Source organism: Narcine bancroftii, chromosome 5 (genome assembly GCF_036971445.1).
Source record: "Narcine bancroftii isolate sNarBan1 chromosome 5, sNarBan1.hap1, whole genome shotgun sequence".
Lineage (NCBI taxonomy): Eukaryota > Metazoa > Chordata > Chondrichthyes > Torpediniformes > Narcinidae > Narcine > Narcine bancroftii.
Genome location: NC_091473.1, coordinates 254674335 through 254692624, shown reverse-complemented (window position 1 = coordinate 254692624; position 18290 = coordinate 254674335). Strand labels below are relative to the sequence as shown.

The following is an 18290-nucleotide window of genomic DNA, read 5'->3' as shown; positions in this document are numbered from 1 at the left end:
CATGATATTCTAATATTACAGGGTCCTCAGCCTTTGCAGGGATTCTAGTAGGCACTGTTTGATTCTTCTTCTTAAAGTGGGCCTAGAAGGTGTATAGCTCTCCAGGTAATGAAGCATCACAACCATCAATGGTGTTCGCCCTCGCTTTGTAGGCTGTAACGTCCTGCGCTCCCTGCCATAGCTGGCATGTATCAGTCTCTAAGTTCCTCCGGAACTGCCACTCTGCCTTAGAGATGGCCTTCCGCAGGTCATACCTGGTCTTCTTGTAGAGGTCTAGATCTCCAGCTTTAAACATCTTGTTCTCACCCTCAGCAGGTTGCAAATCCTCGATTCATCCAAGGCTTCTGGTTGAGGAACACTTGGTATGTGCACGTGGACTCACACTGGTCCACATAGGTCTTGATGAAGTCAGTGACATTTAAGTTTCTGGATGAGTTCTTGAATAAATGGATGAGGCAGTCCAATATGATTACCACCTATATTGTAATTCTATAATACTGCAATTAAATATTAATCATAAATAGATTTAAAACAATACATCAGATGAAAATGATTCAAGTAGATTTTGTGCATTTTGCCAGAAGATGCATGAGTGAGGCAAAACCAAAATATCACAAATGATAGAAATCACAAAGAAAACAGTTCTGGAAACAGTCAACAGGTCAGACAGTAGCTAACCAACATTCATTCAGAACATCCATGTTCTTTTGAAGTGACTCCAGTTTAGACAGATTAGGCTTTTTTATCCTGTCTTTTGGTAAAACACACTTGACTGTCATTCTCTTCACTGATTTAAGTCAGTCCCAGCCCCTAAAAACACCACCTTACAATAAATTCCATCAATGGCCCCATCTTTTACCAGTATGAATAGCGGCAACGCATGAATCTATGCAGTGTATCCATTAATAATTGCAGAACAAAAGTTCATCTTAAAGTTTCACCACAATTTCAGCACAGACTGCATGAAATAGCTTGATATTCTGCTTTTCTGATATTCCAATACTCATCAACCCACCTTTTGATTCTTTGCTCATTTTGATCCTCCTTTTATCTTTCACCATCAAGCCTTTCCACATTAAACATCTCCTGTCTTCTCTCTCAATCTTCCCTCCGATTAAGTCATCTCTATATGTTTACTTGGCATAAAGAAAATTCCACTAAACCCTTCAGCACTTTGTGCTGGAAGTTGATACTATGGGGAGTGAAGACATGACTCTAGAGTTTATACAGCAAATTTTCTGTATGCGGTTCAAAACTTCACCCGTTTCCTGTTCTGAACTTCTGTTCTCACCTCCTCTCCTTGCAACCAAATTAGAGTTCCCCTGATCCAAAGCTTTCAGCTCATTAAACCTCACTATTCAACAGATCACTCACTGTAGTTTTGCTTCCTTCAACAAAGTGCCACATAAGACACATCTTCCCCATGCCTCCCATCCAGCATTCTAAATGAACTGTTCACTCTGTGACTCTCTGATGCATCATTACATTTTCCACAATGCCTACTCCTCTTCTAAAAGGATCTGCCCATTCAAACACCTGCCCTTTACCTCTTCCACCATCCATGGACCCAAACATTCCTTCCAGGTGAAGGATCCATTCATTTTCATTTCTAATCAAGTGAACCACATTTGGTGATTACTCCAAGGTCACCTCCATAGTAAACCAACTAATGAAACCTTGAACCTCTATGCAGTCCACAATGGTGACTCAAGCTTGCAGTTGCTTGTCACTTAAATTATCCATCCTTTTCTGACATCTTTGGCCTTCTATTCCACCTCCAAGAACCCAACCTTCTCAAGGATGTCATCTGCCAAATATTTATACTGCAATCCTCAGAATTTAAGACCAAATTCAATCATTTCAGATAACTAACCTTTCCAGTTTGCATCAGGACTGGCAAGGTGTGATGGAAGGCCATCAAAATGCAACATTAATTTAGTTTCAGTCTATTCCTACATTCTCTTTCATTTTAGATTCCACACAACTGCTATGTGCCTAATTTCACAAGTATAACATTTTAATCCCTACTCTCTCTACTTACTCTTCCTTCAGACAGATTAGCTGCCACTGACGTCATTCCACCCACTCTCATTCAAGCTACGACCATCCATTTTCTCTTGGTCTCCATCCTTCACAGATTTTTGCCTGATTCTTCACCACTACAACTTTTATTTTTGGTTTTCCTAAAACTAATGAAAGGCCGTTGAACTAAAACATTATTTTCTTTCTCCACAGATGATGTCTGATATGTCATGGATTTTAATTTATTTCTAGCACATTTTTTTTTTAACTGCAACTCAATGATTATAGTATTACTGGCAGTGTGCTTTATTTCAATCAGAATGATTGAGAGAACAAGATGGAAAAGAAATAGTTTCAGTGAATTGGGAAAGACCGTGAGCATAGAATTAATCTTTCAAAGAGCTGAGGCAGATACACAAAGCCTTGGTATTGTCTGCAATAACACATCACAATGTTGCAAATGTAGCTTAGAGGAAATCAAGTTGCACAGTGGATGCCCTGGTGACAGTTATTTCCTATTCACCATGAATGGGCAAAAAGAAACAAATAAGAGGATGCTTCTTCACTCAGAGAGTAGTGGCTGAGTGGAATGATCTTCTGGAAGAGGTAGTTGTGGCAGGGTCAATTATGATGTGAGGGGGTTGGAGGGTTATGGGCAGGGAGTGGAACTAGTGGAGCTTCACGTAAATCGGTGCGGACTAGAAGGGCCAATATGGCCTGTTTCAGTACTGTGAATGGTTATATGATATATGATCCACTTCATAGTATAGGCACAAATATAAACCCCTTTCACACTTGCAAATGATCCCAGGAATTCACAGCCAATCAGCCTTTAAAGTATCTTGTGTGAAAGCAAAATCAGCTCAACGCTGGCATCAGATGACGCCAAGGATTGACAGCCTCAACCCCAAGTACAATCTCCAGTGTCTGAAGACACCAGAGTTGCAATCAGGCAAGTGTGAAATGGGCAATTGAATTGTGGGATTGAAATGACCCAAGTTTTTGCCTGAGTGCAGGAATGTGAAGGAAGAAAATATTAAAATGAAGGTATAAACTTTGCCGTGGGAAAGTTGTAGCAGAAGAGAGAGAGATAGGAAATAAATAGCAATAGCAGACAATTTTTAAATAGAGTGGGAAAGTTGTTAGCACTATAGCTTACAATTTATAAAGACTGTGGGGAAAAGTGATGGCGAACCTGATTTCCCAGAATGCCATGTGGTAGAGAAACCCCTCCATGAATGCTCCGTGTATGTAGCTGTGCATATAGCCTTTTCTCTGCTGCACAGAATTCTGGGAGGGCAGGCTCATCATTGCTTTTCCCCATGGCCTTTATAAATTGTGCGCTATAGAGCTACCAACTTTCCCACCCTTTATAAATTGTACGCGATAGAGCTACCAACTTTCCCACCCTGTATAAATTGTATGCGATAGAGCTACCAACTTTCCCACCCTGTATAAATTGTGCGCTATAGAGCTACCAACTTTCCCACCCTGTATAAATTGTGCGCTACAGAGGTACCAACTTTCTCACTCTGTATAAATTGTACACGATAGAGCTACCAACTTTCCCACTCTATATAAATTGTGCGCTAGAGCTACCAACGTTCCCACCCTGTATAAATTGTACGCGATAGAGCTACCAACTTTCCCACCCTGTATAAATTGTACGCGATAGAGCTACCAACTTTCCCACCCTGTATAAATTGTGCGCTACAGAGGTACCAACTTTCTCACTCTGTATAAATTGTACACGATAGAGCTACCAACTTTCCCACTCTATATAAATTGTGCGCTAGAGCTACCAACGTTCCCACCCTGTATAAATTGTACGCGATAGAGCTACCAACTTTTCCAGGCTGTATAAATTGTACGCGATAGAGCTACCAACTTTCCCACCCTGTATAAATTGTACGCGATAGTGCTACCAACTTTCCCACCCTGTATAAATTGTGCGCTATAACACTACCAATCTCCATATTATATAAATTGTATGCGACAGAGCTACATACTTTCCCATGCTGTATAAATTGTTGCTAATGTGCTACCAACTTTTCCAGGCTGTATAAATTGTACGCGATTGTGGTGGTACACCGCTGGCCTACTGCAGGGGGAAACCTCTGTACCTGCAGGAGTATAAGGGGAAAGGACAACACTTGGCCGGCTGTCAATCAGTCGGCCTGAATGGATCAAGACCCACCCAGTCGGGTGTCAATCACCCTCTGGGATATAAGCCTGCACCAGCCTCCCGAGGCCTCACACAGAGTTGCTGCAGCCACAGCCAGCCTGGTGTCTGTGGAAGTCTTTGTGGATTAAAGCCTGTTGCATAGACTTTATCTTGTGTGTGTCTGATTCTGTCTAACAGCGCACCACAGTGATAGCGCCACCAACTTTCCCACACTGTTTAAAAATTGTCCACGATTGCTATTTATTCTAGCACTTTCCCATGGTCCCTTATAAAGGTTTATATAGGTCAGCAAAGCAACAACAGGGGCTGAAAGGCTCATACTGTGTTGTTCATAAAGCTTAATTATGTTATAATTAGGCATGATTAATTTTGTTCAAATATAAGATTGATCAGGATTTAGGGCAGGTTCACCATCGCTCAAGATGTCATGAGGTCACCAGTAGAAGGTAGAACAGTCCTAACCCTGGGGATGGCTCCTTGCAAGTGTGAAAGCGTTCAGTGTCCCAGTTAGGAGTGGTTAAGTGTGAAAAAGCCAACCCCCCCCCAATTCATATCCCAGGACACTGAATGGCCAATTTAGTGGGACACAATTGTGAAAGGAGCTATAAACTACAAAGTCCACTGTATTGTTATCAACAATTCCTTTTTCTAAAAGTTACATACAGGTAATATTGCTACGAACAGTCTTGCTTATTAGCAAGACTGTTGTTGACACAGAATTACACAATATATTTTTATCAGTAATAGGCAAGTCACACTATTTAATGAAAACACAAAACTGCTGGAGAAAGTCAGCAGGTCTTGCAATGTCCATAGGAGGTACAGATGAATTACCAATGTTTCATGCCTGAGCCCTTCCTCATACCTCCTACGGACACCGTGAGACCTACTCAGTTCTTCCGGCAGTGTGCTTTTACTACAATCACAGTGTCTGCAATCTTTTGTGTTTCACACTATTTAATGAGATCATGGCTGATCAATGAACATGATCACGGTATTGAGTATAAGAATAAGGGAGTCATGTTGCAGTTATATAAAACTTTGGTTAGGCTGTACTTGGAGTATTGTGTGCCCCATCACAGAAAGGATATGGAGTATGTGGAAAGGGGACAGAAGAGGTTTACCAGGATTTTTCCTGAGTTAGAGAGTACGAGTTATGGGCGCTCTAATGGGGAGTTATGGAGTGTCAGAGGCTGAGAGAAGACCTAAAAGATGTGTATAAAGTTATAAGAGGTATTTTTCTTTTCCAGAATCTTTTCCTCGGGATCAAAATGTTAAATTGCTTCTGCCCTCTGATGGCAGCATTCCTAGTAGATGGTCATGAGAGAAGGCAAATTTGTGTAGGGCAAGTTGTTAAATTTTGATTAAACTCAGAAAATGGCAGATGCCTGGAACAGGCTGCCGGGGTGACGGTGAAAGCAGAAATGATGGTAGTGTTAAGAAGTCTTCTACATAGACAGATGGATGAGCAGGGAATGGTGGGGTGTGGATCATGTTCAGACAGAACAGATTCGGGTTAATTTGACATTATGTCAAATAAAGTCACCTTTATTTATCGCTCATACCATGCTCACATGGTAAAGACAAGATAGTGTTTCTCCATGGCTACAGAGCATATTTACATAAATACAAGTTAGAACAGAAGTTAAACACGTTAAAATATTAAATAGTAACAGTCCATGGTGGCAAATATGGTGGCCCAAATTCTTCTATTTCTTTGATTATTTCTGTGCTTATCCATGTTATGTTATATGGACTCATGTTTCCATCGATCTTCAATATTCATAGCTATTCACCATTCAGAAAGTACTGCATTACGTTTTTCTCAGGGAAATATCAATCTACACTGAAAATCAGTTAACCAGAATTTGCCCCTGAATCTGCATTGAAATGTTATCTTTCCAATTCCTGCAATCTTTTGAGTTTTTTGCAAACATGAAGTCCTGTTTTATCTCTGAATCTAAGCCATGAATAAATGCAATGTAAAGGTCCAGCTCCAGTCCTGATTCTTCTCATATCAGTCATCACATTCTGCCAGTCCATTTCCTTATTCTAAATCTCCTGCCATGAAGCCTTTTCTCACCAAATAAGTGATTTGTCTTCATTTCCATTTCAACTTCTTTAATGTTCTCAAGAGGAACCTTCATAAATAATTTCAATAAGTCAATAATAAAATCAAGTCATTCCTCCAAAACCAACAAGTTTTCAAAATATTTATGTCATGTTCATCAGTTCTTTTCTGCATCCCTGCTCATTCTCTCGACTCAATTTAAAATATAAAGTGTTCTGCCACTCTGTGCTTTGAGCACAGCCCAGGGCATCACAGGAAAACCCTCCCACTATTGAGAACATCTACAGGGAACATTGCCATTGGAGGGCAGAAGCAATTATCAAAGACCCACACCACCCTGCACATGCTCTACTCTCACTGCTGCCCTCAGGAAAGAGGTATCGGTGCCACAAGACCTGACCACCAGGTCCAGGAACAGCTGCTCCCCCTCCACCATTAGACTCCTCAACGACAAACTCAATCAGGGACTCATTTAAGGAATCTTACGTGCGCACCTCATTTTTTTTTGTTCTCTCTGTATTGGATAGTTTGTTTATCTGTTTACAGTTCTTTTATTGCTTACATGTTCTCGCTGTGTATAGTTTATTCTTTGCACCCTCAATAAGTGGTAATTTTGCCTGACCCACAGGAAAAAGGAATCTCAGGGTTGTATGTGATGTCATGTATGTACTCTGACTATAAATCTGAAATCATATCAAGTCAAGTCATATCAAGTTATTGTTCATACCATGTTCGCATGATAGAGATGAGATATTGTTTCTCTAGGACCATGGAGCATATTTACATAAATGCAAGTTAGAATAGAAGTTAAACATTAAAATATTAAGACTTATACAGTAACAGTCCACGGTACCCTATCCACAAATGTTCTGGGAGTTCTGGAGTCTGATGGCTTGGGGGAAAAAACTGTACCCAATCTGGACACAAGGGCATGACTACTACAGTACCTCCTACTAGATGGCAGAAAGGAGGACAGTTTACATGAGGGGTGTGTGGAGACCTTCATAATGTTTCTTGCCTTTCGCCTGCATCGAATATTGTAGACGTCCTTCATGGTAGGAAGAGACCCCCCCCAATGATCATTTCCACTGACTTCACTATCCTCTGCAGGGCCTTGCAGTCTGAGGTGGTACAGCTTCCAAACCAGGTGGTGATGAAGTTGCACAGGATGCTCTTGATATATCCTCTGTAGAATGTAGTGAGGATGGAGGGTGGGAGGTGAACTTTCCTCAGCCTTCTCAGGAAGTAGAGGCGCTGCTGGACTTTATAGGCTAAGGTACCAGGTGAGATTCTCCGCCAAGTTCACTCCAAAGAACAGTAGAGCTGTAAATGGTTAGCGGAGCGTGGCGTCCACAAGCCCTCCTGAAGTTGACAACCATTTCTTTTGTTTTTTCAACATTCAGATCCAGGTTGTTGGCTCTACCCCAGTCCGAAGGTGAATGCACATAATCTCTGTACGCTGACTCATGATTCTTACTCGTGATTCTTACTGATCAGGCCCACCATGGTCATGTCGCCAGTAAACTTGATGATGTGGTTCGAGCTGTGTATAGCTGCACAGTAGTGGGTCAGCAGAGCAAACAGCTGGGGGGGTGGAGGGGGGGGGGGGTCCCATGCTCAGTGTGATGGTCTTAGAGGTGCTGTTACCGATCTGGACTGCCTGAGCTCTCCCAGACAGGAAGTTGAGAATCCAGTTGCAGAGGGAGGTGTATAGACCCATCAGGCTCAACTTCCTTATCAAGTACTGAGGTACGATCATGTTGAATGCTGAGCTGAAGATAATAAACGGCATTCGAACATACGAGTCCTTGTTTTCCAGGTGGGTGAGGGCTAGATGGAGGGGGGTGGCAATGCCATCATCCATAGAGCAGTCGACACAGTCGACTTCTTCAGCACGGGGACAATAATGGTGGCTCTGAAGCACATTGGGACCATAGCGCTTCTCAGGGAGATGTTAAAGATGCCGGTGAGAACATCCGCTAGTTCAGCCACATATCTCCTGAATACTCTGCCGGGAATGTTATCCGGTCCACCAGCCTTCTGCGGGTTGACCTTGCTTGGCTTTCTCTTCACGTTGGTCACTGCAAGACACAGGACCTGGTCATTTGGAGGAGAGGTGGTCTTCTTCGCTGCAACGTCATTTTTCACCTCAAAGCATGTATAGAAATTGTTCAGTGCGTCTGGGAGGGAGGCATCACCAGCACAGCCAGATGGTGTAGTCTTGTGGTTGGTGATGTCTTTGATGCCCTTCCACGTGTGTCGCATGTCCTTGCTGTCCAGGAAGTGACTGTGAATGTGCAGGTGGTGATAGCCTTAAAAAGCTTGACTCTTGCTATTATAATACAATGTGCTCCAAGTGATTTCTTTCAACTACATAGTGCCACCAAATATTTTAGACTAATTTGTCAAATCATTCCATGCTGCAAAGTTACAAAGATGGGGCTGAAAAAAATATGAAAGGCATTCCAGATACAGAAAAAAAGTTGGTTTGAACTGCTTTTTGTTCTATTATTGGTCACAGGTTTACTATCTGTTCCAGAATAGAAACAACAGGATATATGGGATGAATAAATGGCTAAAGGAATGTTTTAAAATGTGAGAGATTCAAATTCCTGGGACATGAGAAGGGCTCCAGGAATTTGGGTCCAGAACAAGTGGGGCCAGATGGTTCCGGGGAAAAGACTGAAAGCCATGTCCTTGTGTTGTTGGATGGGTAAAATCTAAGTGGTGTGGGACTGGGATTCTATGCAGGGTGCCAGAGGAGGGAGAAACCAGGAAAGAAACAAAGAGAGCAGAGAAAATGTGTGAGTAAAATGCAGAGAAGTAAAGGTTGAAAAACAGAGAATATTGGAGACACAAGAATATGGAGCAAAACTGCTGGAGGAACTCAGTGGGTAGAGCGGAATCTGTGGGGTATCATCAATGTTTCTGGTTGAGACTCTACATCAGGACAGAGGAGAGTGAAGCTAGCCAGTGTAAGGACGAGAGAGAAGGGGTGAGACAAAAGGCCAAAGAACTCTACATCAGAATTGTTATATATTATATATTTTCAAGATGGAATTCAATAGTTGGGTTGAAAGGATCAAGGAATATGAATTTTAGATAATCAGTATAGAGAACAGCAGAGAAGGCTCAAAGGGACAGATAGGCCTAGATAGGCCTACTCCTACAGGAGTAAAAAGAAAATTGCAAAACATGGGCATGTTAACCTTTATCAAATTCTTGTACGAATTGGTCAATGTCATGAGACCGATGTTCAATATGTTGTTTAGCTTCTTTATCCAATCAAACATGGAAATTACAAGGAATGGAGGTTACAAATGAAATTATCTTAAAAGTCAATAACTTAGTTTACAAAGAAATTTGAATTAAATTTTAAATTTAGACATGCAGGCCATTTTGGCCCATGAGCCCATTCTGCCCAATTAACTTACAATTTTTGAACAGTGGGAAGAAATCGAAGCCCCTGGGGAAAACCCACACAGACATGGGGAGAATGCGGGATTCGAACCCCAGACCTGGTCGCCAGTGCTGTAAAGGCAATGTGCTAACCCAGTCATTTCCAAAGTGGTGACGCTCTGCTGGGGGCGGTAGAAAGATCCAAGGGGGTGGTGAGGGCGGTCTGAACGTTTCCAGCAAACTCAGCCGGCAATGTTCATCATGCGCTATCCGTTAGGTGAGGAGGGGGGTGACTGCCCGGGATGCTGACAGCCGGGCACAGTGACTGCCTGGAACAGGACCACTCAGGACAGTGACGACCAAGGTGATGAATGGCCGGGATAAGTTTTATTTGTGAAATACATAAGCTTGTTTATAGTGTTAGATTAGTTGTTATTTTAAATTTGCAGTGAACCTAATACCAAGAAAGAGGTGTGTGTTCATTGTATGCGTGTGTGTGGGTTGTGGCCTGGGAGCCAAGTGGAAAAAGTTTGGAAACCACTATGCTAACTGCTACGCCAAAGGTGCCGCCGCAATAAATAGAAATTTATTCAAATTTATTTTAAAAGAACAGTTCTACCTAAGCTTTGGCACTTTCATGACACTTCAAAATAAACTTTCATTTATTTTAAGTATTTAAAATGATTGTGTTAGACTAAAAATCATACTGTTAGACAACACAGAAACAGTTCCTTTGACCAACTCATCCATGCTAACCAAATGCCTTCATGAGTTAGTCCCATTTGCTTGTGTTTAGCTCAAATCCCTCTAAACCTTTCCTTTCTGTGTACCTGTCCACATGTGAAGCATCACAGAGAAACTTGAGTTATGTTGGACTGAGGTGCCTTTTGCTGGGAACTTTCAAGATAACATTGTTCAATTCCGAGAGCATCAATATCAAAGGAATATTTACATCCTTTGGCCTCAGATCTGAAGCATACTTACCCTTTCCCACCACAGGCCCAGTTCAAAATGTTGTCAGCCTCCAAAACATGACCTTGGGGGGAAGTGAAGCATTAAGCATACATGAATGTAAAGATGACAGAATTTTGATTTGGTGAGATAACAATTAAAAGTCATTATCCCAGGGCACCATTCTAGCCTGGTCTGGCTCTTCAGGTTGCAACTCCATTGCACACCTGATGCAACTTCTGGGGCAATTCTATATGGCATAACATCATGCACCACAGAATGTTATTTATGGAATAAAGAGTGGGAAGTTGGACCAAGAATCCCAGGAATGGTCATTGTTGGGTCACACCAATTTCACCCCAACCTGATCCTCCAATCAACCTCCTCATTTCCCTTTTTCACACACAACCCATTAATCATCTAAGACTATAAACCTTCAATTTACTAAACCCAACAGTGGAGACTCCAATCTCCACTCCTCACCTTGGTTACTTAACTGATCTTCATCAACCCCTCCCAAAAACCAAACTATTCACCAACAAGTCCACACACCTACCTAGGTCCTCCACATTATCACCTTGGGCAATTTCAGAGATCGTGAAACAACCTCAGCCTGTGACGATACCAGTTGCTAAGATCACCATGTCTTTCCATTAAAGGTTCACTTCATTTCCTAAGCTTCTGAATGATTCACATGAAGGAAAATAATTTTCATTTAGGTTCAAAAGATAAAACCATTCACAGTTATTATTATAATTGGATTTGCTTGTCTCAGAAATCATTCAAGTTTCCTTTTACTTTGCATCAGTGATTTTCAAACTGTCCCCCCTAAACTCACATTCCACCTTAATCAATCCCTAATCACAATGTGAGTGGAAAGAAAAAGTTTGAAAACCACTGTTTCAATCGTCCTTAATTGACTCGTTATGTGCATGGTTTCAGAACTCCAAAGGAAATGGGCCAATGACAATTTTTCTCAAGCAAAATATTTCAGTAACAATTAGGTCTAGAGCCTTGGTTCTCAACCTTCCTTTCCCACTCACGGACCACCTTAAACAATCCCTTACTAATCACAGAGCACTGATGGCATAGTTTATGCAAGCAAAGCCAAATTAAGTCCGAAATATCTTTCAGAGATGAAATCCTACTATTAATTTAATTAGCAGATCTTTTATCTTGGAATGATACCATTATATCGTGGGATTAACTGCCAAAATTAATGCCAATTTTGCATTAATTATTGGGTTAAGATCATTTTGAAGGCTCTTTTGAAACTGACAGAATATTGCAACATCACTTGAAGGTCAGCCTTGAAATCAATATGACCACAAGTCCATCACAGTTTAAAATGAAAATGAAAAAATTATCAGTCAATTGAATTTCAAAAAACAGAATGACAGTCCGAAAATAAATCATGAACCCAATTTCAAATGCTTGGCACCTACTAACTCTTAAAATATTGTCACTCTTTGAAATCAGCTATTCCTTTCACACATAATGGTACATTTGCCACTGCCACCAACAACTATTAAATCTATTTTATGATCGAGACACAAATATGGTTTCACAATATTGAAATGTCCACTGAAGATTAGTTTGCTGATTTTTCCATATCACAGTGAGGCAGAATCATGTTTTGTACAGATTTTATGTCCATAAACATTAACAGGTTCATATAATGTAATTAGCTATTTGTGCCTTAGGACGTGGGAATTGAGATATCATTTTTTTAAGTTTTTAATTCTGCCAAGCATCATATTCCTTTCTGGGTCTGACTCCGGTATTGTCTGCACATTGTTTCAACGCTGGATACTCAAGTACACTACATGAACAGTAACAAATAAGACATCTGACAGGATGAGAATGATATTTTTCTGCAAACTGGAGATCTATCAGTTCCATGGCAGCTGTTGTGACATGATATAACTAAAATACTAGTTTTCTAAACCAGACGATGGTGTTTATCTTCATTTATTGACTATACCCATTGAGTACGGAGTACAGGAGAGCTATTGCATTTCACAATTCTTTCAATAATGTTAAAATGATATGGAGCGTCAATGCTGAAAATGTTTTATTTCTAAATATGTAAATAGAAAACTATTAGAAGCTAAATTATTCAAATCAATATTTAACTTGTTCTCGTTGGTGGGTTTTGGGAACTGTGGAAATAATAAACATTTAAATTTTAAGTCTTCAATAATGGTTTAGAGTAAAGCACAATAAGTGTATCTGTTTTAAAGCAAAAAATACATCAGAATTTTCTTTTGATGCATTTACTTTTGCCAGAAAAATATGTGTTTGTTTCTGTGAAATTTAATTTTAAGTTCTGTCCGCTTTTGTGAATAAAACACCACAAACGAGATGAAAGGCTTGCTGGGGCACATATCCTTACACTATATACAACCTAAAATAAGAAAGCATAAATTTGAATTTTACAAAATGCTAGCACTTACCCCTACAAATGACTGAAATACAAAATACCAAATACCATTTCTGCGCACTTTCTGGAAATGCATAACAGGAAATCAAAGTTCCTACTTTTCTTTCAAATATTATAATCAATTTTACATGAAAAATCCCACATTTATTTACAACATTTAAATAAAATTGTTTAAAGCAAACAAGCAGTGGACAATTTATTGATTTCATAGTTGATATGACGTCATTCAATTGAATGTACAAAAAGTTACCTTTTCCAAATGCTTGTTCTGAGGTTTCCTGAAGAAAGAGGTCTTGGCAGTAAAGAAACAGTCTTCTAAGTCTTCATCTAAGCTGCAATATCCACTGCTCATACTTGTATTCCACGTCACCCAGTGATTTAGTTTTGAGATCAAAAGTCATCAGAATATCCTACAGGATTTAGTGTGCTATTTAACAGATCTTAAAGCTCAAAACCCTCATCACTATACGGGATTTCCCAATACAGACAGAAGTTGTCTTGCACAAGCCAGGAAAGGGGTATTGTAGAACACAGACAAGTAGATTCTTCACTATTCCTGGCAAGCAGTAGCTGTTTGTTTTTACTCATTTGTGATTAATGTTTAACAACTTAATCCGCTGTATTTTATGTCTTTGCCACTGACTCCAAATTTCTGTGTTTATACATGGGCTGTGTGCCTAGCTTTCACTGCCATTTAGAAACTCTCTACTGGAAGCCAGCTAAACATGGTGCAGTTGAACGTCTGACTGTGAAGCTGTTGGCTGCTATGCTGCACACCATCTGTGGCTAATCAGCTATCTGCATGCACACACGAGCTGAGTGAGGTCAGCTCCTTCCTGGCTTCTAGTTCTATGTATTTCAACAAAGCAAAGCCACATCCTGCTTCAAGATTTAAAATGCAAAGCCTAAACATATATGTCAATTTATTCCAGCCATTTTAAGTGTCCCGATATTATAGTTTTACATTTATGCTCAGCAATGCCATTCTCAAACAATACACGTCACTTAAACCTTTATACTCTTGTTTACGATGTTCCAGTACGTACCATCATCAATGTTCTATTAATTGGACCATTTTTTATAATTCATATTAAGTTTTAAAAACATAACTTCCCACATATCAACATCTCACACATAACCTCAGAATAAAACAAGCTAACTCACAATTACAAAGTCTTTCAAGTTAGTAGGCTAATTCAGTTCAATGTCATTTAAATTTCTGAACCTGAAGGATTCTGACATAGTAATATTGTTGCATGATTGGCTGGATTGCTTGATGCATTTAAAAATAAGTAAAAATATACAATGCAATAAATTGAAACCTTCTTACTATCTGCTGCCATGCAAATCTCAGTTATGGTGAACAGATTTAACATGATTTCAATATAATGCATTGCGTTAGTAACCCAATCGTTCCAAGATTTCAATGGAAGAGCCCTTCTAGAGGACTTTTCTTCATATAAAGTAAAAAAGAATGAAAATTATATTGATCTTTGTCTTTTTTCTGCTGAATGGGAAAAATACATTTAAATAAAGATACACTGGTACTGCAATCAGTACTCAGTATGCGTTATAAGGAAGAGTGCTAAAGAATCAGTTCTAAAAGGGGCATTTCAGATGTGCAGGGAACTTGGCATCAACACATTCCTTCTTGCTGCTGCTTGTTTTACTGTGCCAGGAACCTGGCACAAATCATGGAAATTATGGAAAGTAGCAGGGTGGTCATCCACATCTCGGACCTTGCTCCACCATTCAATAAGATCATGACTAATCATCCAAATTTACCAGTAAAAACACAGAAACACTGGAAGAACTCAGCTGGTATCACAGCGTGCATAGGAGATAAAGATATATTACGGATGTTTCAGGCCTGAGTCCTTCTTCAAGGAATAAGCAAAGAACAGGAAGGCATAAGAATAAAGGGATAGAAGAGGAGAAGGAGTGCAGACCAACAAATGGTGTTAACTGGATAAGATAAAAGGAGAGGTGATAATTTTGGCTCTCTAAAGGAGACGGCGGGGGGGGGGGGGAGGGAGAGAGAGCGAGTGCGCGCACGCACTGGGGAAATGCAATAGGGGGGATGAAGGGGGGGATTAATGGAAATCAGAGAAGTTGATATTAATGCCATCTGGTTGGAGGATGCCCAAACAGAAGATGAGATATTGTACCTTCAATCTGCAGGTGGTCTCAGTATGGCAGTACATGAGACCATGAACAGACATGTCAGTGAGGGAATGGGTTGGGGAATTGAAATGGGTGGCCACTGGGAGATCCACACTATTGCAGCGGACGGAGCCAAGTACGCTCACATCAAAATTGACTACCTTGCTTCTGTTTTGTCCTCCTATCCGTTGCTCCCTTTACCCTCAAGGGCTACATTTAAATCCTTATTCAGTATATTTTGTTATTTAGCTTCAACAGCTCTCTGTGGTAAATTATTCCACAGATCTGACCCCCCCACCACTATCCTTCCTGAAAATGTGCAAAAATGTCCAGGAGCAACTAATGAGCTGGGCTTCAGGCACAATTGAATCTCATATCCAGCAACTCATGACTGAGGTAACCTTTGGTTGCACTAGAATTTATATGCTATTCACTGTAGTAGATGATCTATGCAGAGAACAGAAGCATTCACTCATTTCTTTTGTCTGTCTAGACTATGCACTCAAATCTTCAGAGTGAATTCTGAAACCAAATCTTTCTGCCTCCAGAAATCACATAAAACCAGAGAGTAGCCACAGCATTTGTGCTAATGCCCGAAACAAGTTAACTCGATGACTCACAGAATTTGTCCATCTCGTATCTAAACAATAACCACCATATTTGACTCTATATTAGTTACTAGTTAGAAACATATCCCAAGGCCTGTTGACTATGCAGGGTAAACAAAAAGTGAAAAGCAAAACATTTACTCACATGATAAAAGTCTACACTTGTTGCCACAACAACTACCAAAGATGAGCCAATATAAAGTTCAAGCCCTTGTATAATTGATTAATAAATACTTTCAAAAGCCTATAATGTGATTTGAATACCACATTATGTGCAGTTCAGTCAAAAACAGTTGTTTTATCCATTGACCTCTCAGCAGCTGATGCCATTCCAAGCAGCCCAATTCCAATAAAAAACACTGACATCAAATATTAGTTCTGCTTCACTCTCCACAACTGCTGACTGGTCTTCTGGGTATTTCCAACATTTTGGTTATTACTTCATATTTCCAGCAGGCTTAATACTCCCTTTTTGTTTCAGTGTTATGGTTTATGGGAACTCGTTATACAACAACAGGAAGTACCTCCCTGTTCTTTGAAAATCGCCATGATACTTCACAAAAACAATGAAAAGTCAGCCTAGATTATGCATTCAAATTCTAACCCTACATAATTCTGATTCATGGCAAAATGCAACCAACTGTTAAAATGTGCTGTTAGAACGCCAATTACATGTTCAATAGTCAAAAATACTGATGTATGTGATTGTTATCAGGAAATTGGAACTGTAATATATCAAAAACTGACTAACGAATGCATACAGAACTTCTTTTTAATGCAGATTACCGTTTGCATTTTATATCAAATCTTGACACTTCTTTACTTTCCATATTATCCTTACTTTCTCAATTTAGTCATTTGTATAAGTTAAATCTGCATGAGTGAACTTTTCCCTGTATGAACGTATTCTAATTTTCCTTTAATATTGTGAGAGATCAATTCACTGATCTAGGGGTTACAATTAGGAAGAATGATTAAGCATCTTTATAGGGAAAATTCCTCGACTTAAGCACGTGAAACTGTCTTTAATGAAATGGTCTCCTTTATCTATTTCTTCGATTAGTCCTATTGATTCTATTAAAATGAACATTCTACCTAAATTTTTGTATCTCCTTCAGTCTATACCAATTTTTATTCCTAAATCATTTTTTGATTCACTTGATTCACTTATATCATCTTACATGTGGCAAGGAAAATGCCCCCGTTTAAATAAAGTTCATCTTCAAAAGTCTTTGGTGCATTCTAATTTTAGATTTTATTATTGAGTGGTCAATATATGCGACCTTATATTGTTGATACAATTTCATAATCGAGTTGACTGTCCTGGATGGGTAAAAATGGAATTAAATTCCACCAAAAATGTTTCTATCTTAGCGCTGCATGGGTCCTCTCTTTCTCCTTCTTTATATAAAGTTTCTGACTATCCAGTTGTAAATCCAGCTAAAAAATGTGGGTGCAGTTTAGAAGGCATTTTGGTTTTCAGGGCTTTTCTCCTCCAAACTCCATTATGTCCAATCAGCTTTTTCAACCTGCTTTTAATATTTGGTATAGATTGGGTATTAAATATTTTAAAGACCTTTTCATTGAGAATATTTTTTTTACATATTTTTGAACAATTGATTGGAACATTCAATTTATTAAATGCTCATTTTTTTCAGATATTTACAAATCAGGCACTTTATTCAATCTCAGATTCCAGATTTTCCTGGAGCTCCCGATGTGAATATTCTTGATATATTTTTTGGATTACAACCTTCTTGTAAAGGTTTAATATCTGTTATTTATGACAAGTTGGCTAGTTTAAGATACGCCCCTTTTTAATAAAAATTATGAATGCCTGAGAGTAGGATTTGAACCTTTCGCTGTCCAATGAAGTTTGGGTCTGTCTCTATTTTCAAACTGATTAACACTACATCTCTTTGTACTCATCACTGTCCTGTTGCAATTCAAAGTTGTACATAGGGCCCACATGTCTAAAGCTAAATTATCTAATTTTTTACTCAGATATAAACTCCTGTTGTGATAAATGCACTTGAATTCATATGTTCTGGATGTACCCTAGTTTGGAAAAATATTGGAGAGAAGTTTTTCAAACACTATCGGTCATTAACTCTTGGAGAAGACAATGTTTTACTAATTCCAATTAAATTTTATCTTTTACTTCATTGCTGGCTAGACATTTTGATTAAATGGAAAGATAAGACCCCACCCATTCATGCACAATGACTAAGAGACATAATGTCCTGTTAAAATTTGGAAAAAATTAGACATCCAATTAATGATTCATACATTAGATTCCAAACGTTATGGGCTGTTACCATAATCTCTGGTTCAGTTTTATTCAGAACTTTGGCACTGTGTTGTTTCACTTCAGGTGCGAGCTTCTTCGTTTCATCAATATTAACTTTCAACCTTGTTTAGGCTAGGGGGTTTGCAATATTAAATTTA

The 18290-nt window shown here is 39.4% G+C and overlaps 1 protein-coding gene across 1 annotated transcript in view; it reads right to left on the bottom strand.

Moving 5' to 3' along the window:
- LOC138765237 (ras association domain-containing protein 5-like) overlaps positions 1-13868 on the bottom strand; it is a 53604-nt gene extending 39736 nt beyond the window's left edge. Inside the window, exon 1 of the mRNA XM_069942233.1 lies at positions 13322-13868. Within this exon, the coding sequence (XP_069798334.1) occupies positions 13322-13423 (102 nt within the window). The 5' untranslated portion in view covers positions 13424-13868. The remainder of the gene's footprint in view (positions 1-13321) is intronic.
- Between the last annotated feature and the right edge of the window lie 4422 nt (positions 13869-18290).